The following is a 12,623-nucleotide window of genomic DNA, read 5'->3' as shown; positions in this document are numbered from 1 at the left end:
AAAGGTGAAAAGTTTTTCTCTTCATTTGCTACAGTCTGGGCTACTCTCATAAGATCTAATATAATATTTAGATGACTTTTACCATTTAAATGGTGCTACAAAATCCAATACCAAAATACAAAATTACTATATTCTACTATGGTATAAATACTAATAATAGCTTATCGTTTCTTTACTTGTACCGGCTACTAAGCACTTTTAAGGTGAATTTACATAAATCACCTCACTTATTCTTCACACTATCGAGTAGTTATCACTAAAGGCTCAGAGAGGTTAAGAAAGTTGCTCAGCATCATCAGGATGGAAATAAACACTTTGAATGCTCATTATCAGTTCCAAATATGAAGAAAATAATTATTCTCATAATAATGCAAACACAATGCTCACATCCATGTTGGTGTACTTCATTTCATATTATCATAAGCTATTAAGTAGACTTGGCCAAAGACAAGGTTGAGATCAATTTACATTTACCTAGTTAAGTCAATACTTGGTGGACTTACAAATTTTATTTTATTAGCATTCACAATAAAATCAAATATAACGCTAGCTGACTGTTCAGTCAACTGTTTACAGCCATAATTGGAGGAAGGGAGGTAGCAAAGTTTAAGGCAGCAGGTTTAGCTTTAAGGCAGCAGCTTCAGCTCCCTTAAAATGATCCATAAACATGTACAGTCACAGGATATCTGGCCCTACAGATGTTAGTGATCCTCCCCTGTATGTTAGGGCACTGAACCCTGAGCAGTTCACAAACATACATAAAACTTAGCAATTGCTTTATCTCTTGTATCAGCTTTGAAGTTTCATACAATTGTGGATTTTAATACAGCACAGTTCCTTAAAATTGCCAATACTGTTTCCTACGGAACTAGCGCATTCCTAAAAACACATGTGTCTTTACAAATTTTTGCTACTGACTTGAACTAAAAAATTGAAATTATTTTCCTTTGGAAAATATTTAAATCTCAGGAAATAAAACTTCTTAAGAACACCTATTTAAGGGGCAAAAAAAATTTTTTTCAGTTCGTGCAACCTGCTGACTTTTTAAAAAGGTGAATCTCTTTGGCATGAAAGGAAAACATAGAAGACATACAAATCTTTGCAGTTATAAATGAACAAATGAGGGTACACGCTTCCTGGAACACAAATCTCACTAAATAAGAATGTGTTTACTAAAAAAACAAAAAAACAAAAAAGAAAATCTCAGTCAAGGGGGCCAGAAAAGGCTGTTTTTAAGAAATTTCAAATCGATTCACTGTGTAACAAACCCAGTAACAAATGTCTTTATACAATTTCTTTAAAAGCCAGGTCCTTCCTCTAGCATATGGTAAATTATTTTATTTACAAAAACGTACATACAGATTCTCAGGAAATTGAGGTATTAAAAAGTTGATATATTCATACAGCAAAGAGGTAGTCATGAAAACCCATCAACTAAAAATGAGCTTATTTCTTAGCATTATAAAAACCTTACATTTTTAACCCCTGCGTTGTTTACATTTTTTTAAGTAGTATAAGGTAGATTTCGGCACTTTGGTGATTATTCCTAGGTCTTTTTCACATGAAGATTAAACACTGATTCCCATCAACAGAACATGTGCCTTGAGCTCGTTCCCAGCAGTGTTAACAGGCCATATACAGGCCTGGATCTCCCTTTGGCCAGGTGTTTCCTATCACCACTCCTGCTCTTTTGATGAATTATACTTACTAGATGTCCAGCTAGCATCAAGGGTGACACACCATAGCCAGAGAACACAGCAAAATTATCTGGTTCTCTCAGAAACAAGATCACTTGCCCTTGTATGAACATACATAATCTCCTAGGGGAAAAAAAAAAAAAGTATAAACATGATACACCTCCATGTTTCAGTTTGACCACTCCTAAAACGATAAATGACCAACTTCATTTAGAAGTGAAATTATTTCAAATTCATCTAAAATGAGAAGTTAGGCTTAATGATGTAAAATTTGTGGTACTTGAATCTGTGCACCTCTGCAACCAAGAAAACTACCAAATAAGAACTGAAAGGGTTGCTGTTCTCAGAAGGGCTAATTCACAAGGGGAGTAGGGAGAGGGGTGGTGACAGATACTGTTTTAAGGAAACAGACTGTCGACATAAATACTGTAGCTATACTCTTTTGCATAGAGTACATTGCTCAGAGGCAATTTTTAATCATGATCCTTCTATTTCATTCTTCAATAAATTAGTCTTTAAAAATCCTCTTCAAAAACTGCTTTCCTCAGTTATTACTGTCTAAATATTATCTAAAGCTACGCTATCCAATGCAGGAGCCACTAAACACATGTGGCTGTGTAAATTTCAATTAATTAAAATTAAAAATTCAGTGCTTCGATCATACTAGCCTTCCTTCAGGGGCTCAGTAGCTACACGACTAGTGGCTACCATATTGGAGAGCACAAATAACATTTCTATCAAAAAAAGTGCTATGGGACAGCTGTGATCTGAAGAAAGTGCATTGTGCTATATGCTCGTGAAATTTTTCAAACTCATTTTTAAAAAGTTGTTTAAAAGTATCACTATGTCTCTAGGCTACGGGTTATTACTGATCTCCATTCATAGGTGTGAAAGAACAGTATCAACTTTCTGGTCCTTATTAAGACAATCTATGAAGTATTTAGAGTTCCATATAGGGCCCAAGTAAAACATGAAGTCAGATACTCTCACTACATGAGTATAAAAGAACAGAGTGAAGATTTGACATGCATGATGAAAGTAATTGAGCAGTCCCAGTTAAAAATGGATCTCTTCTTCCACTAATATCCATAAATCTTGGAATATGAAAGGATACATAACTGCCATTTAAAGTTTCTCACAAGGGCTTCCTAGGTGGCAGAGTGGTTAAGAATCCACCTGCCAATGCAGGGGGCATAGGTTCGGTCCCTGCTCCAGGAAGATCCCACACACCATGGAGCAACTAAGCCCATGTGCCAAAAAATATATAAAAAAAAATAAAGTTTCTCACAAGAATGGGACCAAAAGCCCTTTAGATATTGCTCTATTTTACTTTGGTCTTAGCAAGGGGAAAAAGAAAAAAAAAAAAAAAACATTACTTAAGTATAAACAAAAAAGAGTAAATTAAAATAAAAGCTGTCTTACAAATAAATTGCTATGGAACAAGGACAGAAAAACAAGTTTTGGTTTAATGCATGCAAAATTGCTCTCATTTGTATTGATAGCTAATACATGAGCTGACTAACTTTGAATACTTTTAGGAAAATCAAGTTCATGTTATTATTTTCAAATTTACTTTGTCAGAACACAAAGTGAGAGAGATAACAACTGTATATCACTTCTTCCAAATAACTCTTAGATGCAAGGCAGGAAACAGGGAACAGAATAGACTGCCTGGTTTCTTTTTTCTTCTTGGTAGGTAAAAGTAAAACAACTCAAACATAAAATGCACACAGCTGTATCTAAAAGAAAAATGCAAACACAACTTAACCATACTTTATTTGACTGCATCTTATTTAGACAGCTTGCACATTTCAAATCCCATTAAATCTCTCTCTCCAAAAGGATATGGGACAATAGAAGAAAATTATGCAGCAATATCCAGTCATCAAACAGCAGTCCAATATTTTGAGATACATGTGATATTTTATAGATACTCAACTCATATCTGACGTCAATATAATTTATGGTTATGTTTTTACAAACCTGAAAGCCCTGTAACAATATAGCACTCATTTTAGTGATGTCATGGTGCACTGAAAAGTAACTCTGATGCACTACCAATTTGCTTTTATCTATGCTCCTGGAAAGTGATGAACTTCATGATTTTTAGACACCATAATAAATATACACATCCAGTCTTATACACGTCAGCCAATACCATATAACACAGGGCAAGGTAAAGTTAAAACGTGACAAACAAACTTCTTTACACAGATTTGTCAAGCAAACTGGGTGGGTACTTTGGGGAAGAGGCAGAAAATATTAAAACCAATTTTTTAATAGTAATATTTTCTTTTTTTATTTTGCTGGCTTCAGCTTCAAAACTACTATCTGGTTTATGATCTGTGGACTTCTCTAGTTTCAGCCTAATGTAAGGGAAATTATAATCAGCCCACACATCAAAAATGGTAGTATACCCGTTAGCTTCTTCAATACTAACATATATAGCTTCATGGTAGCATGTACAAAAATGTTCAGCAGTGCCAACTGCCAAACCAGTGTCAGTGGATAGTACAGTCAGTCTTAAAGAGGCAGCACCCCATTAAAAGAAAGTTGCACCAATTTTGCTCAGTTTTAGCCAAGTGAACCCGCTCTACCAATTATAAATGGAACTGTTTTAAGATTACATAAGAAAAATGAAAGCCCAATATCAAAAATTAATGTTTGATGCTAATTCACCAGAAATGGAGACTTAATTTTGGTGCTAGGTTATCATGCTAGAGGATAAAATTTTAGTTCACTTAGGTAAATAACTTCTGCACACCCAATTAAATACATAAGGTAGACACCGATATTCAATATACACCAGCTGAACAATATGACAACCATCTGACTTTTCAGTCACATGGTTAAGTTCACGTTTAAAACACCCAGTCAATTCAGCAAAATTTGGTCAATTCTGGGTAAAAAGGTCAGTAGTGATGGTTTCACTGACAATCTGCCAAAAAAATTAATGGCTGAGCTAAAAATGTAGCATGTGTTTACTTTAGAATTGTCATTAGTGAGTCAAGCAAATGTATGTTCATCGACAATCATTACCTATGAACCAGCTAGTCATACATAAAGTGATGAGATAAAATTTGATAATGAAAGTACTGAACTATTTTATTAGTCCAATTCCCTCCATATTAAAAATAACAGAAGCATCACAATGATTGGTATTCCTCTAAGTGCTAGAGTCCAAATGAGGTCTGACCAAAAATGTACTCAAAATGGTCACCTGGAAAGCTGAGTATTGTGTGGTCTTCATATTTTTAATGTAACCAGTATTCTGCCCGTTAAACTTTCAAGAGCAATATAAAATGGAAAGAAAAGGTTTTCTTTAAAACTAAGGAACTATATTATAAATGATCCCATCAACAGGAAGATTTTATTTTCACCAAATTTATGTATCTTTATTTTAAAAATACTTGTCACCATGTTCACTTTCAAGACACTACACTGAGCAAGGAGCAGCTTTCCTTTTAAAAAAAAAAAAAAAAAGGCAACAAACTTTCCTGAAAGGGGGCTTCTACCAACTGTTAATGGAGGTAGGGTTTTTAAAACTACAGTAATTATAGCCATAAAATAAAATTCAAACCAAATCCTAGAGCAGAAGTAAAGCATATCCAAATTAATGAAAAAACAACAGATTCCTACAAAACATTTTTCACAGAGAATGAATCTTTTCTTTAATGGGTACCTAGGTTTTCCAGGCAAATAAATTATCCATCATAGGTTTCCTGACTCAACTGAAAGCAATCAACTTTAAAATTTATTACATTGCACAGATTGGCCAAAACACAATGTAACTATAACTAATGAACATGGTGATGGCTATTAAGAAAACCCATAGAACTCATTCCAAAAAAAAATTTCCATTTCTCCCTTTTGTTTTTCTGGGAACTAAGCAAAGCTCCCCCAAGAATCTGCACAAATAAGTGAAAAGAAAAGAAAATCAGTTTAAAACAGATACAGTGCACCTTGAAATTTATTTTCAAGACCAAGAACCAAAAGCAAAGCATTTTAAGAAATGGAAGCAATGTGAATTCAAACCAAGTGGGGAAAAAAGTTCCAACTACTTTGTAAAAGCTGTTTCTCACAGCTTAGCAATAATTTTGATTAAATAAAATCATACCAATTTACATTAATTTTCCTATTCTTTTCCAAAAATTCCCTCACTCTCAAAAAAAAGTGCATCTAAAACCCAGCAATTCCCGGCTTCACCAACTTTTCTCATCCCTTTTGAGTCATTTCTCAAAGATTTTCCAAGTAGATTCAACTTCTTACTGTAAGAAAAGAAGGGACTTCTACAGTAAACCACTCTGTCACTCACCTGGAAAAAGTATCCAAATTATAAAAATCTGAAATAATTTATTATCAAATTTAGAATTTAAATAAAAACAAAAGTTTGCTTGCAAAGGCTTTAAAGAAAAGGAAAAGACAGCATGCATTCAGAAACTAGAGATAAAGACAAATATGCTTATCCACACAGGCACTGGCAGACGCAACTTAATTGTTATCTTTACTCGTTATAAGACACACCCAACCCTACATAACATTTTTTTCATTCACTAATCACTGAGGTACCAATATTCAAGAATGGAAATTTAATATTGAAAAAATAAAACCTAAAATTGAAGCTTTTCCCCCACCCCCTCAGAAAACTATGGCAGGTTTCATGTGAAATGTTAGTATATACTCAGATTTTTACAATCTACATTGGCTTTTTTAAGGAACAAAAATCATGTTCCACTTCCTGGTTCTGTGATAAAATTATCACTGTGTAAATAACAATGTCAGCAGACTTTGCAAATGAACAAACAAGTCTTGGCTATCAACTGGCACATCTTGTTGGTACCAAAAGAACTCTTTAAGTTTAAAACAATCTCTTTTAATTCAGAACAAATGCGCCATGCCAAAGTGCAACAAATATTGTGCGACACTCAAATGAGACACTGACAGATAAGAGCTGCATGGAAATCACTAAATCCACCTGCAAAGCAATTCTGTACAAATTGCATTGCATGCAAAGGTCGATTCTGCATGGTTAGAAAGTTGTTCCTTGATGTCAATTTCTCAACGCAGCCACAATTTAAGTCGCAGTGCATCAACTCCATTTAAATAGTATCTGAACAGCCTCTTATCTCGAACAAAACCAAGATTTTCATAAAGTTTCAAAGCAGACTTATTTGTTATTTCTGTTTCCAAAACAACCTTCAAAAAAAGAAGAGAGAAAACTAAGTTATAATTTTACAGTATTTGAAACTAATTTATAATTTCATAATTTGATAAATACTTATAAACAATAAGATTAAATATTTAAGAAAAACAAACTACATTTAATTGTTTTAAAATTGATGGTGAAAACAATAAATATCAATGATGTACAGGAAGAACCCAGAAAAATAGTCATCAGAACTGTAAAAGTAATTTTCTCTCAGGGCAAGGGAACACTGGGGACATTTTCTTTTCTACTGATTTCTGTGAAATGTTTGGAATTTTTAGCAATGAGATATGTGTTTTATACTAAAACAATGATGAATGAGTTCCCTATAAAGAAATGTAGTGTGACAAAACGATGAAGAAAAGAAAAAAATCAACAATCAAAGGTTTAAGAAAATAAACCAGTACTTGAAACTATTCAGACTGACCTCCAACTCCTATATTTTCATAATAAGTCTTCCTTTACCCTGGCAACAACTACTGTATTTGTCTAGAGTCAAGACCAGAGTCTGTAAACTATAGCCCTTAGGCAAAATGTGCCTACTGCCTGTTTTTGTAAATAAAGTTTTATGGAAACACAGCCATGCCCATTGATCTACATGAGTTTACAGCTACCTTTCCAATATTACAGCAGATCTGAACAGTTGCACCAGAGACCTGTGGTCTGCAAAGCCTCAAATATTTACTATCAGGCCCTTTGCAGAGAAAATCTGTCAAACCTAAATCAAAGGTACCAAAACTTTAGTGTACCTGGAGGACTTGTTAAAATAGACTGCACCACCTAACCTCCAGAGTTTCTGAGGAGGTTTGGGGTGGTGTCCAAGAATCTGCATTTTTAAAACACTGCCAGGTGATGTTGATGCTGCTGCTAAGGGGACTGCATTCTGAGAACCACTGTCTAGACACTGTGGATATTAACAGTTAACAGAGGAACACAAGCACTAACTTCTATCTGAGTCTTTTAAAATATTACTGAACCAATGGCCCTGACAATAAAGATTGATACTTTTGAATACCATATGATGTTCTTCTACTTTACTTCTACCTTCCTCTACCAAAATATCCCTGATCCCATCCTCCCAGCTTTCACATACACAGCTCGATCTGACTTTCTATTGATTCTCAACCTACCTCACTGAGAATCAACAGAGTGTGAGCCACAGTCACTGCTGGGATGTTGTAACTCTGAGGTGTTCCACACATCAGTAACAAGATCTCCATCTCATCAATGCCTCAGACCTAAATCCTAGGAGTCATCCCTGTTGCCTCTTTCCTCTCCACCCCCTACATACAACCAACACTATTTCAGTTTTCTCTCTTAAATCTCTCTCAAACTGATCCTCTCCTTTTTATCCCCATTGATAACATTCTAGTCTAAGCTGCCATCAACTTTTATTGCAAATACAAGAACCTCCTAACTCAAAGGTCTCCCACTTTTGAGTAGAGTGATGCTGTTGTTAATTTCCTGCTTACAACCATTTATTGACTCCCTTTTGTCCTCAAGAAAAAGTCCACAGTCGAGCAATAAAGAGACCTAAAAGGTCCATCAGGATATGACCTTTACCTGCCTTGCTAACTTTGCACTTTAGGTCTCCCCCCTTGCTCACCACGATCAACACTAAACTTTCAGTTTCTGGAACCCACCATTATCTTTCTCACCTTAGACTTTTCACATAAGCCATTTTCTCTGTCTGGAAGAATGCTCCTCCCATCCTCCTCTTCTTGCTTTTGGTCTTAACATGTCACTTCCAGACTGGGCAGAGTATCTCTTTCCCTTCATACTACCCCCAAGCACTCTGCACTGCTCCTTGTTCAACTGCACTCGCATTCAATGTTTGACAGCTATGACATCTTTCCTTGCTGCTGAGCCCAACAAGAACAGGGATCATGGGTACTTCATTCACAGCCATTTCCTCTGCACCTAACACACTGCCTGACACAAAGAAGGCTCTTAAACATTTGTTAATTATATACATCCTCAGTACCTTTCATTATATTACATACACAAAGTATTGCCAAGATTTTAAATGACCAGAGTACTTAAAGAGAAAGTATCATCTTAAGGCAATTACTTATGCAAATAACTCATGAGAGCAAATCACACACTAAATCCAAACTTCAAAAAGATCTAAAAATGAGTAATGAATAGTTCAGGATCAAAGGAAAATGTTCCTAAGAAGGCCTTAAATAAAAGTTATGGGACTTCCTAGGTGGCGCAGTGGTAAAGAATCCGTCTGCCAATGCAGGGGACACTGGTTCGAGCCCTGCTCTGGGAAGATCCCACATGCCACGGAACAACTAAGCCCGTGTGCCACAACTATTGAACCTGTGCTCTACAGCTCGTGAGCCACAGCTATTGAGCCTATGTGCTGCAACTATTGAAGCCCACGTGCCTAGAGCCCACGCTCCACAACAAGAGAAGCCACTGCAATGAGGAGCCTGCACACCACAATGAAGAGTAGCCCCTGCTCACAGCAACTAGAGAAAGCCCGTGTGCAGCAACCAAGACCCAATGCAGCCAATAAATAAATAAAATAAATTTTTTAAAAAATTAATAAATAAAAGTTACACAGCAAGCAAAATGGTTTAAGATAAGAATAAAAAGTAAACAACTTCTTCCTGCTCTTAAAAAATGGAATTTAATGTTCAGCAATGAATGACATCATCCTTGGAACACTCCAGTCTGGTCAATGCAATTTACCAGTTCTGAACTATTCTCTTGAGTAATTTCTAGAATTCTGTTTTAGGCCAGCACTAATTATGGCTAAAATGTTAAATCAAAACAATTAATATGAGAAGCAATAAAGCTGCAACAACTCAAAACTTAGAACTGATTTCATAGAAATAAAAAGGAGAGCGACATTGTAAAAAAAAAACATACTTATTGAAGGCTAAGTGCTACGTACAGCATTTCACATGCATTATGTCATATTACATGCATCTGTCATAATGCTACTTTCACAAGAACTGTATGAAACAGATATATCTCTAACTTATAAATGAATGAAACTCATGGCCACCAGTAGAATAAGAACAGCCCAGACTCAAATGTGAACCAGAGCTTAATGGTATCTACTCTTCTCTACCTCTGATTGTTTCCCAAAGTAAAACAAAGCAGTGAATGGGAGATCTAACATAATGAAGGGAATCCAAGTCCATATTCTTTAATATCTAGCAATCTAAAATATTCAAAACTCAGCTGGGGCTAACTATGGCTACATAAATATATACTTGAGGTGTAAGTTAAGAGTTGAATTCAGGTTTGTTGGCATCCTAACAGATTAACAAAATGAAGCCCAATTTACAGAAAAACACTACACAAAGGGCTAACACCTTGGTTAAAATGAAAAGATTCTTGGAAGAGGGTGTGGAGAAAAGGGAACCCTCCTACACTGTTGGTGGGAATGAAAACTGATACAGCCACTGTGGAGAACAGTATGGAGGTTCCTTAAAAAACTAAAAATAGAACTACCATAGGACCCAGCAATCCCGCTACTGGGCATATACCCTGAGAAAACCGTAATTCAAAAAGATATATGTAGCACAATGTTCACTGCAGCACTACTTACAATAGCCAGGACATGGAAGCAACCTAAATGTCCATTGACAGATGAATGGAAAAAGAAGATGTGGTAAATGTATACAATGGAATATTACTCAGCCACAAAAAGGAATGAAACTGAGTTATTTGTAGTGAAGTGGATGGACCTAGAGTCTGTCATACACAGTGAAGTTCAGTCAGAAAGAGAAAAGCAAATACCATATACTAACACATATACATGGAAACTAAAAACACGGTACTGATGAACCTAGTGGCAGGGCAAGAATAATGATGCAGACTTAGAGAACGGACTTGAGGGCTCAGTGGGGGAAGGGGATACTGGGACTAAGTGAGAGAGTAGCACTGACATATATATACTACCAACTGTAAAATGGATGGCTAGTGGGAAGCTGCTGCATAACACAGGGAGATCAACTTGATGCTTGGTGATGACCTAGAGGGGTGGGATAGGGAGGGTGGGAGGAAGGCTCACTAGGAAGGGAATATGGGGATATATGTATGCATATAGCTGATTCACTTTGTTGTACAGCAGAAACTAACACAATATTGTAAAGCAATTATACTCCAACAAAGATCTCAAAAAAAATTTTTTTTAAATGAAAACATTCTCTCAGCACACTCACATTCTCTAATCAAAGAGATCATGTATTATCTGACACAACAGAAAATGCCACAAAAAAGTAACTACTTTTTAACACTTAATTACTGAAATTCTTATAAATATACTAACAGAGATCTATGCTTATACTGAAAACTCTTTATAAAATTATTCTTTTAGTCCACATCATGGGAATATTACATAGGAAGCCAAAGGATAATAAGGTTACTTAAATCCTAAAGAAACTTGGCCAAGTTGAATTCTACTTAACAGAAAAAAAGGGTTACAGTGAAGTTCTGCGGATTCTCTCAGGAACAAACCATTGTCAGGATGAGCCAAACCATCAGTTTAGAAAGCCTTTTTTAATAGTACAGGCTAGGAGCTCCTGGAGGGACGGCAAGCACTATTTTATTGTCCAGCACCTCACAGGCCTTACCCTGCTACTGCTGAATGAACAATTTTATTGCTCTTCATAACATCCCTTTAAGATCAGAATGACATCGCACTGCATAGACAAAGAGACAGATTATAAAAAGTTAAATGACTGTCCTAAAATCACACAACTATATTGACAGAAGATGGATCTAGAACCCAGGCTTCTCACATCCAGTTCTTTAACTAGGCCAAACTACTCAACCAAAAATCCTTACAGATTAAATAATTCCATTTTAGTTTGTTCTTTACCTAGCAGCCTGCCTCACAGCTAAACTACATGTTTCCAGTGAAACTAGAAATGTTAAACATATAATTATTAAACACAAAAAGCTTAAAAGTCATCTTGCACATTACCACAAAATGTGTGTTATTTTGTTAACATATAACAGGTTTACTACTGATTATTTAAGTAAATTTGGCCACTGTGGGTGGGAATGTAAATTGCTACAGCCATTATGGAAAACAATATGACAGTTCCTCAAAAAATTAAAACTAGAACTATCATATGATCCAGCAACCACACTTCTGGGTGTATAAGCAAAGGAAGTAAAATCAGGACCTTCAAAGAGGTCCCCATGTTCATTACAGTATTATCACAATAGCCAATTTAAGGAAACAACTTAAGCGTCCATCAACAAATGGATGGATAAAGTAGTGCATGCGCACACACACACACACACACACACAATCTAGAATACTTTTTGGCCTTAAAAACAGAAATGCTGCCAGTGTGACAACAAAGGTGAACCTAGAGGACATTACCCTAAGTGAAATGTATCAAACACAGAAACTTTACAAATATGGCATGATCTCGCTTATATGCAGAAACTAAAACAGTCAAACTTAATAGAAGCAGAATGTAGAACAGTGACTGCCAGAGGCTGGGGAGAGAAGGAAATGGGAAGATGTTGATCAACTAAAAATGCTGAAATGTGCACATACTGCATGCTTCAACTTCATTAAGAAATTTTGATCCCAGTATATTTTCATCATTTATGAGTTAGTTCTAAGTATTAATAACACAGTAACCATACCACAAATCTAAAAAATTTTTTGAAATTTAATTTCTAGAGATGAAGATTTCATGGACATCTACAGCTTAAAGAGTAAAGTACTATTCATCATG

General features: G+C 35.6%; 1 protein-coding gene across 4 annotated transcripts in view; it reads right to left on the bottom strand.

The window, feature by feature from the left end:
- NAA30 (N-alpha-acetyltransferase 30, NatC catalytic subunit) overlaps positions 1-12,623 on the bottom strand; it is a 52,508-nt gene that overhangs the window by 28,325 nt on the left and 11,560 nt on the right. For 2 of the 4 annotated variants that reach the window (XM_057732286.1, XM_057732287.1), the window contains exon 5: positions 5,077-6,893. The exons of 1 other annotated variant lie outside the window; for it this stretch is intronic. In XM_057732286.1, coding sequence (XP_057588269.1) covers positions 6,756-6,893 — 138 coding nt within the window. In that variant the 3' untranslated portion in view covers positions 5,077-6,755. Of the gene's footprint in view, positions 1-5,076; positions 6,894-11,257; positions 11,568-12,623 lie in introns of those variants that run through there. One more of the 4 variants, XM_057732288.1, reaches the window with a different exon arrangement.

This window comes from Hippopotamus amphibius, chromosome 4 (assembly GCF_030028045.1).
Source record: "Hippopotamus amphibius kiboko isolate mHipAmp2 chromosome 4, mHipAmp2.hap2, whole genome shotgun sequence".
Taxonomy (NCBI): domain Eukaryota; kingdom Metazoa; phylum Chordata; class Mammalia; order Artiodactyla; family Hippopotamidae; genus Hippopotamus; species Hippopotamus amphibius.
This window is presented reverse-complemented; position numbering and strand designations above follow the sequence as displayed.